At 37.9% G+C, this 14290-nt stretch overlaps 1 protein-coding gene across 1 annotated transcript; it reads left to right on the top strand.

The window, feature by feature from the left end:
- Nucleotides 1–420: 420 nt before the first annotated feature.
- LOC109221271 (dCTP pyrophosphatase 1-like) lies at nucleotides 421–3411 on the top strand. Its single transcript, XM_019385738.1, has 2 exons — nucleotides 421–673; nucleotides 2626–3411. Exons 1-2 carry the CDS (start codon nucleotides 533–535, stop codon nucleotides 2959–2961), a joined length of 477 nt encoding a protein of 158 aa, XP_019241283.1. The 5' UTR covers nucleotides 421–532; the 3' UTR covers nucleotides 2962–3411.
- Nucleotides 3412–14290: the final 10879 nt, after the last annotated feature.

Below are 14290 nucleotides of genomic sequence, written 5' to 3'. Positions count from 1 at the left end.
ATCCCAAGTTTAATTATTTCGGGATTAGTTATTCTATCTTTCCATGAGGATAAAAAAATGCTATCTCAAAATAATTAATTCCGATATTAATTATACCACAATTTTCTCCCAACTAACATTGGACAAACTTTTTTTAAGTTTATTCTCAGACTTATTATTCCTTATCCCTCATTTTTCTTTTGTCAATAGAATAAAAAATTATATTTTAAAATATTGATCAAACTTCACACCAAACTCTATGTGTCATCTAAATTGAAAGTGAATGGGGAAATAAATAACTAAGCAAGTGGTCCTTAAAAAAAAAATATATCAACTGGCATATATATGCCAGATGTCAGTTCCAGCAATACATAAAATATGTTACAGCAAACCGGCTGACCAGTTTCCCAGTCACCAATTCCTTTTTCAACCTCAAAACCACCATTAAATAAACCTCACAGAAACCACGCACAGAGAAAAATATTAGTCGGCGCAGTTTCGACATATATAATCACAAAATCTCATTTTTATCAGTCCAAAGAATAAGAAAAACATGAAGGGAGCAGTGGAAAATGAAGGAGAAGAATTTAAAGGGGTGGTTAGTCTTGAACTACTGAAGAAAAAAATGGCTGATTTTGCAAAAGAAAGAGAGTGGGATCAATTCCATACTCCAAGGAATCTCCTTTTAGCACTGGTTTGTACATATCCAACACTTTTGTTTTAACTTTTATTATTTGACACCTTTTTTTTTGGGTAGAATGAAGCATTTTTGGTTATGTAGGGTAAGGTTGGTACATAGTGCAACTTTGTCCTCTATGTGTTTTTTTGTCCGTGTGTTTGTTTTTTTCTGTTGTGCTCATTTCTGGGGTTTTAATATATCATGTTTATTTAGCTTTTAGTCTCACAAAAATGGTGTGTTCTTCTTTGTATTTTATGATTTCTTGATTTTATTGTTTACCATCAGATGTTCTCTCACTATTATTCGCTTCGGTTCTTTCGGTATCTTGTTTTCTTTTGTTGCTTTTGCTTTTTTTTTTAGTCGAGCGTTTATCGGAAACAGCTTCTCTAATTTTTCAAGATGGGCTAAGCTCTATATATACACTACCCTCCCTAAACTCCGCTGGTGGGATCTCATGACCTAGTGTTCTTGCCTCTGTTGAAAATTTGACGGTTATTCTCCCGGTAAGTTTTGCGTATACTCTAACCTTATTGAACTTTACTTGGTCGGATTTTATTAGGTTGTTGTTATTATTGTTTTGCATATAGCTAGTTGAATCAAAGGTTAGTTTTGTTTTTATACTGAAATTAGTAATGGCTAAGAAGGAAAGTTGGAGTCTTTGAAAGCTCAAACCAGTTTTCTGTATTTGACAAAAGCATGAAACAAAAAATGATCTTTCTTTTTCTTGGAAATATGTGTGGGTTTTGGATATCATGTCATTGTTGAGGATTTCCAAATTTGTGAAAAAACCCCAGAAAAAGCTTCTTTTTTTTTTTCCCTCAGTTTTCTTGGTAACCAAACAAGGCAGTACTAATTATGTTCCCTAGAATGTAATTATAGCATTGCTGTCAAAATATGGAAAGTAGTGCAACACTTGCACTAAAACTGATCAGTTACCATAAAACACTGCAGCAAGGAAAAAAAGCATAACATTGATTGAATAAGACGAGTCTTAACTTTTATATACGGACATGGACGGTGTAAAGAATTTTTAAACTGTTTCTTAGTTAAACAATGATTGTAGTAAGCAACTTGAAAAAATAGGATAATTAATTAGGCATACGTTAAACTATACTAATACTATAATCTAATTTAGTATCAGTTTGTATAAATTTAATCCTTTGATAAATAGGTTGGTGTCATTTATCACTGTATGTTGCTACGGCTTTTTTTTTTCGATCTTTCCTTGAGTTCAGGACTTGTGAGATTACATTGGATTTGTTTTAAATAGCTCTGTGTCTTTTGTTACTGTTGCTACCGCTTCTTTTTTCATCTTTTCTTGTTGTCTTTTCATTTTTATACCAACTACAGTTGAAAGAATTTTTTTAAACTTTTCGTTGATTAAACAATAACAGTAGTAAGAAACTTGAAAAATAGGACAAATAATTAGGCACACGTTAAACTATACTAAAAATATAAACTCTTTTAGTTTTAGTTTGTACAAATTAAATCCTTTGATAAATAGCTTGGTGTATTTTATTACTTCCTGTCGCTATGGTTTCTTTTTTCGTTTTCCTTGAGCCGAGAGTCTATATGAAACAGTCTCTCTATCTGTTCAGGACAGGGGTAAGATCTGCGTATACACTAACCTCCCCAGACTAGAGACGGATCTAGGATTTATGCGATGGGGGCACCATTAATTTGTTTTTATCAAATATCAATGCCCCTTAATTTTTTTAGTGTTTAGAATGCCAAGTTATATATATTATCATATTTTAAGGTATACACACATCATACATATATAAGATTTTTGCGAAATTTATGAGGTCCGGTGACCCTTCAATTGTATGTGTAGGTCCGCCTCTACCCTTAATCCCGCTTGTGGGATTATACTGAATTTGCTGCTGTTGTATAAATAACTTTGTGTTGATGATGATGAGTTTGGTATTTGGTTATTTTAATGCATGTTTGTTTTTGAATACTACTAGGTGGGTGAAGTTGGAGAATTGTCTGAAATATTTCAGTGGAAAGGTGAGGTCCCAAAAGGGCTACCAAATTGGGAAGATAAAGAGAAGCAGCATTTAGGTGAAGAGCTCTCAGATGTATTGCTTTATCTTGTCAGGCTTTCAGATATCTGTGGCATTGATCTTGGTAAAGCTGCACTCAGAAAACTTGAGCTTAATGCCATTAAATACCCTGTTAGCCTTTCTAAAGGTTCATCCAAAAAGAGTACTACTCTTTTGTGCAAAAGTACAACAACAACCTCCACCAACATCAACATCAGCAATGAGAGTGAAAATGCTGTGACTGATGATGCTGCATGATCTTCTCTAATTTCTTTTGTGTATTGGGGTCTTTTACTTCTTTTTTTTCTTTTTGAATGGAAGCATTGGCGTAACTGGTAAAGTTGCTGCCGTTTAACCAAGAAGTCATGGGTTTGTGCCGTAGAAACAACTTTTTGCATAAATGCAAGGTAAAACTCCGTATAATAGACTTTTGTGGTCCGGCGCACATCGCTGGTGCTTAGTGCACCAGGCTGCCCAATATTGGGGTCTCTTTTTTTAGTTCTTTTTTAGTTCCTTAAACTTGTTATGACACTTACTAGTTTTGGTTACTAAAGTGGGATAAAAGTGTTGATATGAGGTGACAAGAAACTAATTTGGTTTTTGCCTTGTGCATGTTCCTTTTGTCTCCTGGTTAATACTATATTTTCTCAGACAAATGTGTTGAGATTTGTGTAATAGTAGTACTAATGTAGTTAGTTTTATGCTTTATCCATGTCCCCTTTGCTATTTGGTTAATGAGTAGTACTATTCTCCTCGGACAAATGTGTTGAGATTTGTGAAGTATAATAGTATTCTCTCTCAAATTATCTTTCGTGTTTATCTTTTATATGCCCTTTAAAAAAATATTAGTTAGATGTAGTTTTGTTTGTTTTATCCTTATTTATGTCTTAAGATATAATATTATCATTAAATATATGTTCTATTTATGCACTATTTCCATCTTCAAGAATAATTACTATTAAGGATAAAATCGAAAGAAAATAATTAATTTTGTATTGAACTTTTTAAATGACAAATTTTTTGAGACAAATATTTTAGTAATCACAAGTAATAGTAGTAATATGATGAGTCTCTGTGGTCGTCTTGCATGAAGGTGTTTTTTCCTTTAGTTTTTCATTTGAGTTTAACTACCACATAAATAGTTTTTATCTCTCTTATAATTACAATTATATTTTTCTTTAGCCGACGATCTATAAAAATAGTCTTTCTGTCCTCTTAAGTAGGGGTAAGGTCGGCGTATCCACTATTCTCATCAAATCCCACTTGTGGTAATTTACTGAATTTATTGTTGTTATAGTTATGGTTATAGTCATATGCTACACGAACTAAAATATAGGGATAGAGTGACATTTATTTATTGTGTCAATGTTTCTATATTTTGTTTTGTTTATGACTAAAGAGAGAGATGGGGTGACTTGTTTCTGTGTGTGAAGGACAATTTGTGTGGCAAAGAAATCTGCCAGACTGAATGGGTTGATTTGGTGAGATACTGTGCAGTTTAATATGTTTGGCTGCTTCTTTTCTTGTGGTAGGGTTTCAATAGAGTTAGTATTGAGAAAAATCCAAATTTGGCATATTATGTCCCCAAAACCATACCAAAAACAAAGCGCGGGAATAGGTAAACTTATACTATCCTTTTTCTTTATTGGGGGAAATTAGAGTTGTTGGTACTCAGTGTGGGAGGAGATAGGGTATCGGAACCAAAATGTGGTTCTTTTGGACTCAAAATACTTTTTTAGGTGAAAAAAAAAAGTTACCATTCTATATAAAACTCGGTTATGAACCACGTTTTAACTTAACGGTCGTTTGGGACGTTAAGGTAAAGCGCGGTTTGTTACTGTGTTTTATATAAAACGTGTTTTAATACCGCGCTTTACCTGTAAGCTGATAAGACGGCTATATAAAGCGCGGTTCATTACTGCATTTTACATAAAACGCAGTAACAAATCGTGTTTTACATGTCGTATGGGTCCACCAATAACTCTTCTGCGCTTAACTAACATAACAATAATTCAAATACGTAAAACGCCCTTTTAAACTGCGTTTTACTTCCAAAAATTTGACCCCCCGGATTGGGCATTGCCTTATTTAAAGGCGTTAAGGGTTTTGAGAAAAATTATTCAGAAATACTCCAACTTCGTGATAAATTTTTCTTGTTGTTAATTCAAGCTTTTTTCATAATGTCTGAAGAGCGAAAAGTAAGAGTTTCATTATATTGGGGGAGGGGGAGGGGGGGGGGTGAGGTTGTGGTGACGAATAACTCAGTGAGCTATAGTTTATCTCCACAAAGTCATGTTAAGTTGCCACTTACAATGGAGTACGATAGACTGGTATTGTTGTTATGCAATAAAATGAGGTTGAGCAAACGTTCCGTGAATCTTAAAATAATCGAAAGATATCCATATTCTGTGACTCCGCAAGGGGTTGCTTGTTACGCTGAGTTTAACATCGAGGATGATGAAACTCTGAGAGATTTTTTGGGACTCCAGATGAATACCGGGAACTTATTTTGATAAAAATGCTGGAAATGAACGTAAAGGTTGAAGACGTTCGCAATAATGATGTTGCGCAAAGCAGGGATAACCCTCAACCATCGTGTGGTTATTCTGGAGCAGTTTTAGCCCAACAGGTTCCGGCTGAAAGAGTTTGGCCGGATCTAAACTTATCTCCACGGGCAAACGAGGAGCGAGGAAATAATTTCTCTCCTACTTTACATAATCCACAAGACGACTGGTAAACTTCAATTTTCCTTTATGTTACGATGTTTATTTTTGTTTTATTGAATTTGTATTAACACTCATATATTCCACAAGGGGTACCGTCCAGATATGAATTTTACAAGTTATGACCCCACGCCCAGTTGGAATATGTGTAGTTTTGGTGTGTTGGATCACGGTGGTCCATCCGGGAGTCATCACCAACAGGATAATGTCCATCATGGAATGTCAACACATTACGACTTGTAAGTGAAGTGCTTTAGCTATATGTAAAGTATTTATCAATTTGAGTAGTTTATCATTTTGTTGTTTGTGCAGTGAAAACGAGCAACTTGATGATCTTGACCTCACTCAGTTTCCTGTAGACGACGTATTTACTCGGGATTTGGCAGATGCGTAGAGTCAGGAAGATAATAGTGATTATGACAACAACGCCGATGAGTGTGGAGATGACACACCCTTCCCTGACGAGGGTGATGAGGAGGAGGAAGTGAATGTCGAACCTGAGCTGACGAGGGAGCATGCTCTACCTCCCGTTAGACCAAGAGTGTACGAGTCCCACGTGCCGTTTCATTTAAGGCATATTCCCTACCTTGATAATTTGCCAAGTATGCCGGATGTGGATGCCCTCACAAGGGATCTTGACGAAATTCGGTCAGCAACGTGGGATGAGTCTAGACCAACGGTGCTGGCAAAGGGCATATTTTTTCCCGATAAAGCTCGCCTATCCAGGACTTGTAAAATGTACAGCGTAAGAGAGTGTCGTGAGATGATAGTATGGGAGTCAAGTTTGGAGGTATACAAGGTTGTTTGCCATAGATGGTTTACGGGTTGTCACTGGATGCTGCGTGCGACCAAGAAGGAAACAGGGTTGTGGAAAGTAGGTAAATATATTGGCACCCGTGTTTGTGAAATGGACACATTCAATGGGAATCACTTCAACTTGGATGTTGACTTGATTTCTCTTGTCTTGATTCCACACTTGGAAGTTTTCATTAGGTACAAGATCAAAGAATGTATTACATCCATCCACCAGGAATATAGGTGTACTATTACCAAAAGAAAGGCATATATCGGGCGCAAATGTGCGTTTGAAATTGTTTATGGTGACTGGGATAAGTCATTTGCATCTCTATCAAGGTACATGGCCGCACTGAAACACTTTAACCCCGGGACTGTTGTTGAATGGAAGCTTGAGCAGAGTGCAGGAATATCGGAATATATATTCAGATACGTGTTCTGGGCATTTAAACCAGCAATTGATGGCTTTGTGCACTGCCGTCCGGTAATTTCCATAGACGGTACTCATGTATATGGAAATTATGATATTAAGCTGTTGATCGCTGTTGCAGTAGATGCCAATGGACAAATATTTCCACTAGCTTTTGCCATCTGTGCCAATAAAAGCCAAGAGACGTGGACGCTATATTTTAACCACCTGAAGCAGCACGTTGTCAAACAACGTTCAGGTATTTGTCTAATAACTGATCGGCATGGTGGTATATTAAGTTCTGTAGAGCATTTTCCTGAATGGCAGGAACCCTATGCATACCACCGTTATTGTGTGAGGCACCTGAAGGACAATTTCCAGAAGAAATATCCTAACAAGGACTTGCATGATTTAATGTGGATGGCAGCAACTGATCACCAGCAGTGCAAATTGAGGAGGCACATGGAATCGATCCGACAGTTAGACGAAAGTGCCTATAATTGGTTGATGCTGTAGACATGTGATTTTTGACCCTCCCCAAGATTTTATATATTTTAGCATTTAAATACTTAGTTTAAGTCTAATATACTTATTTCAACTAATTTTGACGCTTTTACTTTATTTCGTCACAAAATAAAAATTACAAAAAATATTTCTTCTTTTTAGTTGCTTTTAGTTTATATACCTTTCGTAAAACTAAAAAAAACTCAAAAACTAATACCTTATTTATTTTAATATGATATTTGAAAATTTGAAATACCAAAAAAAGTAGGTTTGTTTTAAACGATTAGTCTTTATCTTAATAGTTATTTTTTACTTAAGTAGGAATTAATTGGTAAATGAGGTCAATATTTTAGTCTTGTTCACGGAGAAGAATAAAATTTGGGCTCAAACAACCCATTTTTAAGCTTAATTTTTCGGACCTAGACCATAATTCTCAAGCCCATAATTCCTAGGCTCCCATACCCCTAACCTAAATACAAACCTAACGCCTAAAACATTACAAAAAAAAGAGCTGAAAAATACACAAAAAAAAAAGATAACCTAGACCCTAGACACACAAGAGATCATCGCCGTTTTCAACCTAAGAACTAGGGGTTGTTTCATAAAAATCTGCCAGAAAAATCGAACAAAACCGAAACCAAACCAAACTGACCACAAAAATATACTTTTGTTTGGGTTGGTTTTTGGGTTTGAATTTTAAAAAACGATCAAATTTGGTTTGGTTTTGGTTTTAAAATCAGAAAAAAAATCGAACCAAACCGACTTATAGGAATAGCTTATTTCAAATTTTATTATTACACCTATTATATATGTATATTTTATATAAATGTTTCAAAAATTTTAATGGTAAATGTTAATAAGTTTTGCACTTTTAGTATAGTTCTTTACGTCAATTTTAGTTTGATTGATAGTTTTCTTTTGTTAACGTTAAGAATCGAATTTCGGTGTTAAAATAAATATCTTTTTCAATTGAGTCCTTCATTACTCATCACTATTTGTATCAACTTATTATCAATAATCTTTGGGTAAATAATAGATTCTCAAAGGGCAAGTTGATTTGATAGTGTTACGGTTGAACATGTGGTCTCCGGAATATGTTGTTTGGTAGTATATATGTCCTATATTTTAACAAAAACCAAAAAATAACGAAAAAACGAAAACACCGCATAAACAGAACGAGAAAACCCGCTTATTGTTTGGTTTACGTTCTAATATTTGAAAAGACTTACTTGGTTTGGTTTCTTTTTAGGGAAAAACCGATCCAAACCGAACCATGGACACCCCTACCAAGGAACCCCACCCCCTACCAACGGAGCTTCTCCTTCTCAGAGAAAAAGCATCTTCCATGGCTTGCTTAACCAAAACACAACACTCTCTTAGCCAAAACCAGCGACACCCATTCTCACCAGAACCCATTGTCGAGCCCACCCCGCCTCGCTGTTCGCCGGCATCACTTGCCATGAAGCCTTCAAAATCAGCTGCGTTCCACCATTACACCAAGAAGCAAAGTTCATTTTTACTACAATTCTAAGGTTAAGAGTTCAGAAGCTCAAAGTTTCAAGCTCTTCAAAAAACAGTTTTCGAATTCAATTTCCTGGCCAGGGAGGAGGTCGTTTGAGATCCGTTTGCTTGTTTAATTTCCCGGTTTGTAGATTCTGTCCGGCATTTTGTGGTTCAACTTCAGTTGTTTCGAGTTTGGGATTGTACGCATTTTGCTCGATTTCTATCCGTGTACTAGTGGAAATTTTCATTCAAATGAAAGTTCAATTCTGTTTCTGCTTCTTTCAACCTTTCAAGAAAATTTTGGTGTTTTCAGTTTTCGATTAGCTAAGATTTGTGTTCAGAAAAACATAGTACAAAAATATATATCAATTTCATCTTTCGATTCTGATTTTTCCTAAAAAATGGAAGTTCTAATGTGAGGTTCAAGTTTGACTTTTCGGTCTTATTCGAGGTGTCGTTCGAAAGTGCGATTCTCGAACCTGATTGAGTTTGACTGCTGTCTCGATTTGGTTATAGCGTTCGCTCGAAATTCCAGTCTGTTTGCCTGCCGAGGTTATGTTCGTGATTTTGTTCTGCTTGTGGGCCAAAAACAGTCTCGGCATCTGAATTTCAAATTCAATTAAAGGTCCCTCTCTTCTCCTTTTCCTTCTTCTATGTGTGCTGTTAGCTTCAGGTGTTGTATGAATGCCTGATATTGCCTAATTTCCTCATTGATTTAAGAACTATCATGTCGCCTTTTATCTGTTTCGAATGAATTTGTTGTTTATCCCTTGATTTATGTTAATGATCATTGTTTCATTTCCGCCAAATGAAAGAGGTATTACTGGTGTCATTGATTAAGGATAATTTCATTCACTGGAAATTGGGACTTGCTTCCTTATACTGATAGCAATAAGTTGCTAATGTAAGTATTTGTTATTATGTGAACTACGCTAGGAGTTTAGCCTTATTTTTTTGAATAAAGGAATTTAGTTGTTCTATGCTGTGCAGTCAAAACACGATGCTAGCCCAAAGTTTTCCAAGTATATGGTAAATAACTTTTCTATTATTAGTGTAAAATTGGTCTCGTTTCTCTAAGTTTTAGGAAAAAAATTCGTTAACGATTGATAGTATACTTTAAGGCATGTTCTTAATAAATATTTTTCCGATCATGATTGTTACACGTTCGCGTGACGTATATACGATCCTAAAAAACAAAAAACGGAGTAATCGTTCGCCATTTGGCAACTTTTGTTCACGACCCTAAACCCCAGACCCCGGTCGTGCTGGCGCCTCCTCGTGAAGACAAGGCCAGCGACTACATTTCCAATTCGAAGTTAAACAGCTAAAAACAATACAACAGGCCTAAAACCATGATTTAATAATGCTAAACCAGCGAATTAATATCAATCAACAGGCGGAAGTACAACCACAAACACAGCCCAAAAACCGGGTTTCACTAGTTCATGAACATCTACTAAGTCTAAATACAACTGACAAAGTCTTAAAATGTACTAGTACACGTCTATAGAATGAAAGAGAGATAGCGAGTGCTGCGAACCGGGCGCGCTACTTGCCTACATCCACTGACAACTGCACAAGCTCAGAAAATACCTGGATCTGCACACAAGTGCAAGGAAGTTAAAATGAGTATTGCCACTCAGTGAGTATAATCAATAAATCAAAGACTGAGGGGTAAGAAATCACGAAAAAGAGCATCAACAATGCTGTATAGAAGCAGTTTCAAAACCAGTAAGAAAGCAATGAACGCTGTAAAAATCCTTTAAACATCTTAGCTCAGTTTTTAAACTCTTTTGAAAAATGACTTTTTCAACAGTTGTCGCAAATGAATGCAGAACAACTAGTGCAAGATAAGCACAAAAATCGCCCCTCGGGCACAATACACAATTAAGCAGACAATGGCAAAGGCAATAAGAAATGCATAAGCACATGAAGGTTCGCCCCTCGGCACACAATAATCACAAATTCGCGCCCTCGGGCAAATATCTCAGAACAGTCCAGCCATCGGGCAATTCACTAGACAGTAATCAGCCCCTCGGGCAATCACATAGAACAGCTAATCAGCCCCCTCGGGCAATCACAAATCGAACAATACCAGCCCTCGGCTGTATCTCACATCATACTGGCGTACCGCGCTCACTAGGGGTGTGGCGACCCTGGAGGCCCCTTACGACCCATAGGCCATACAAGCATCTCGTGGCTATCATAAACAGGCTTCTCGCCTCATGTCAATATCAAGCCACCTCGTGGCGTACATATCTCAGGCCCTCGGCCTCAAATCAGTATCAGTGTATCACCGCTGCGGCGTGCATCCGACCCAAAAGATATCCTCACACATAAAGCCCTCGGCCCTTACTCAGTCAAAAATCCAATAAGCCTCTTCGGGCAACAGTAAAACAGTATTTCTCAGCAAACATCATTTTAAAATATCCTTGGAGTATAAAACTAGTGAAACATGGCTGAGTTTTGAAGACAGTGAAAAACAAACATGAGCTGAGTTCAAGTAATCAAGGTCAACATGAGGAAATATCACCACAAAAACCCCGAAGGGTTCAAATAGTTTGGCACGTAAGCGCAAATATGGAATGCAGCCACATAATGAAAAAATAAAATAGATTTCAGATCAAATACGCGGGTAAAATCATCAAATCGGGACAGACCAAGTCCAGTCCCCAATAGTGCACGACCCCACGCTCGTCGTCAAGCGTGTGCCTCACCTAATATAAGCACTACGATGTGGCAATCCGGGGTTTCAACCCTCAGAAATCATTTATAATCAATTACTCACCTCGAACCGGCTAAATCTTAGCTCGCGACGCCTTGCCCCTCGAATTGGCCTCCCCCACGCGTCGAATCTATCCAAATAGAACGAGGACGTCAAAATATGCCAAGGGAACAAAGCCCAAGCGAACAACAATCAATAAAGGACACAAAATCCCGAAATTACCTAAACTCGAGCCCTGGGCCCATTATTCAAACTCAGAAATTTTCACATTTCAATTAGATTCCTCGTCTTCCATGAGTTCATACATATCTAAAAATACTAAAAATCGGAGTCCAAATGACCCCGTCAAATCCCCATTTAAAAGGGCCTCTTAAACTCAAGCCTAATCTTCATTTTTGCCCTTTAATTCCTTTATACAGCCCTAAATCATGAAATACAACAATAGAATTGAGTTTTTTTAGTTCCAAATTCCTTACCTTAACGAAGTCTTCTTGATTTCTCTCTTCAGAATCGCTCCAAAAAGCTCCAAGGTCGAAGGCAACAATGGTGAAATAACCCAAAATCGCGAAATGAATAAAATATATGGTCTGCCAGGCCTTTCCGGCATCTGCGGTCCAAAATTCGCTTCTGCGGTCCGCATTTGCGGCCAAACCAACGCTCTTCTTCGGTTTTCACTTAGGAAAATCGCATCTGCGATAGAACTTCGCATCTGCGGCTTCGCAGATCGGCCATCTTGCCGGCTTCTGCGGAAAACTGCCTCATGCTGCCCCCTTTTCGCTTCTGCGATAAACCGCCCCATCTGCGCGGCGCATCTGCGGTCCCCAATACCGCAGATGGCGAAATACCAGAAGCAACAATATCCAAAGCTGCTGCACGCATAACAAAATTCCAACCTCTCCCGTTGACACTCGAAATTCACCCGAGGCCCCCGGACCTCAACCGAAGCACCAACACATCCTAAAACCTTATTCCGACTTTTCAATCCTTCATAAAACGCTCGAACAACATCAAATCACCAAAGCACCTTCCGGTGAATAGTTTGATAAGTCCTGTGCTCGATCTATCTGTGATAGAACAATACTCACACTCTATTAGAAAAAGACAGAAATACCACGTCTCCATCGTACACATTAGTGATTTTGCACACCTCGAACAGTGCTAATGAACCATAGGAAGGACTACATGCAATTTTATATTCCGGGCCCACTCTATATCAAAATCTCACCCCTATCAACCGGAAAATGCCCGAAATCTCAATTTCCGCCAATTCAGCCCTAAACTACACGGACTTCCAAATGCATTTCCGATCAACGCTCCTAAGCCCCAAATTACCCCCACGGAGCTAAACCAAATCATAAAAATTCCGATCCCGAGATCATATACAACAAGTCAAAACTTGGTCAAAACCCTTTCCAAATTTTCAGCTTCAAGTTTGAGAAAACTGTGTCTTCCAATTTCATTCCGATTACCTAAAACGCAAAATGAACGATTTTACAAATAGGTCCATAATACATCATATGGCGGCAAGTCATGCCTAGGACTGACGAACAAAGGTTCATAAGCTCAAAAACGACCCGTCCGGGTCGTTAACTTTCTTATATAATAAAAGCGTTTATTGATTTGTGAACAACGTTCGCTTTGACATAATTTATTGACGCGTCAACAAATGGGTACACGTAACGCCTGACCTGTTTAAATTTCTTAATTAAAAGGCAAATGCACATAGGCCCCTAAAAAAATGAGTAATTAAACATTTGATTAAGCCAAGGTATGATCAAAGCGACCGGTGCTAGAAACCAACGGAACTCGGAGTGCCTAACACTTCTCCCGGGTTAAAAGAATGTTTTTACCACGGATTTCTGTGTTTTGTAGACCATTAAATCAGAATCCAAAATCTCCTCAGCTTCGGGATTCTAAAACTGGTGACTTGAACAACCATAAATTATCCAAGTTGGCGACTCTGATTCAATATCATAATTCCCGCTTCGATTGTCACTTTAATTGAAAAATCCTTATAACTCCTTTTCGAGGGGGAGTCAAAAAGGAGGTGTCACAGATGCGACCATTTGAGCTTCACAAGTGGATAATTGCATGCTGGTGGTAGAGGTCGATGGTGAAACCCTGACTACAAATGATGTCGGAGTCTTTAACGGGTTATTGAAGTCTGCACGGTGGATTGCCTATCACTGCCACTGGTCCCGATGGACATTAAACAGATGGCGGATGAGGTTGAAACTGAGGTGCAATCGGAATTGATGGAGAGGGCTGCCGATTTATGCCAAATACCGATGAAAGATTTGAGAAATAGAGGAAGGCGAGGCACTTGGTCATTTATTTTTACAGTATGATGACGACTGGGTGTTTTTGAAGTTCGACCGTATACATCAACACGGGGGAATGTACACACCATAAGATGAATCCAGCAGGTTGTGTTCCTTGGTGGGAAACTGGTCCCATCTACCACAATGCCGTGTCAATGCCATGAAGTGCTTTCAACATACAACAAGTGTAGGGCCAACCAACTATGTTGACGGCAATACAGTGCTGCTGCATACGCTTAACACATATAGTGGGCAGTTGGCAGCCAGTGGGTCTCGAGCATTATTGGGCCGCCGGAACATTTTAAATGAGTGAACAAGGCTATTTGTGCAAGCTACAGTGCAAAAGAGACGTATATGGAACTAAATGGATGTTGGTGATACCGTTTGGCGCCGTAAATATGGATAATCTCGCAAACAGGATTACGACGTCCGTAAATGGTCTTCAGCTGTTTGGGGTGCGGTGGTAATTGGCAGCTCCTTGCAAGTTCCATTCTTAATCCACTATCAAGGATACACGTAGTTATTTTTGTTTCCGTAATATTTTTTGTAATAAAGTGTATGGTACTTGTTTATGTGGCAAGATGTAATCAAATAAAATTAAGTTTCC

This window comes from Nicotiana attenuata, unplaced genomic scaffold (assembly GCF_001879085.1).
Source record: "Nicotiana attenuata strain UT unplaced genomic scaffold, NIATTr2, whole genome shotgun sequence".
Taxonomy (NCBI): Eukaryota; Viridiplantae; Streptophyta; class Magnoliopsida; order Solanales; family Solanaceae; genus Nicotiana; species Nicotiana attenuata.
Note: the sequence above shows the minus strand (reverse complement) of the source record. Positions and strands in the feature narration are given on the sequence as shown.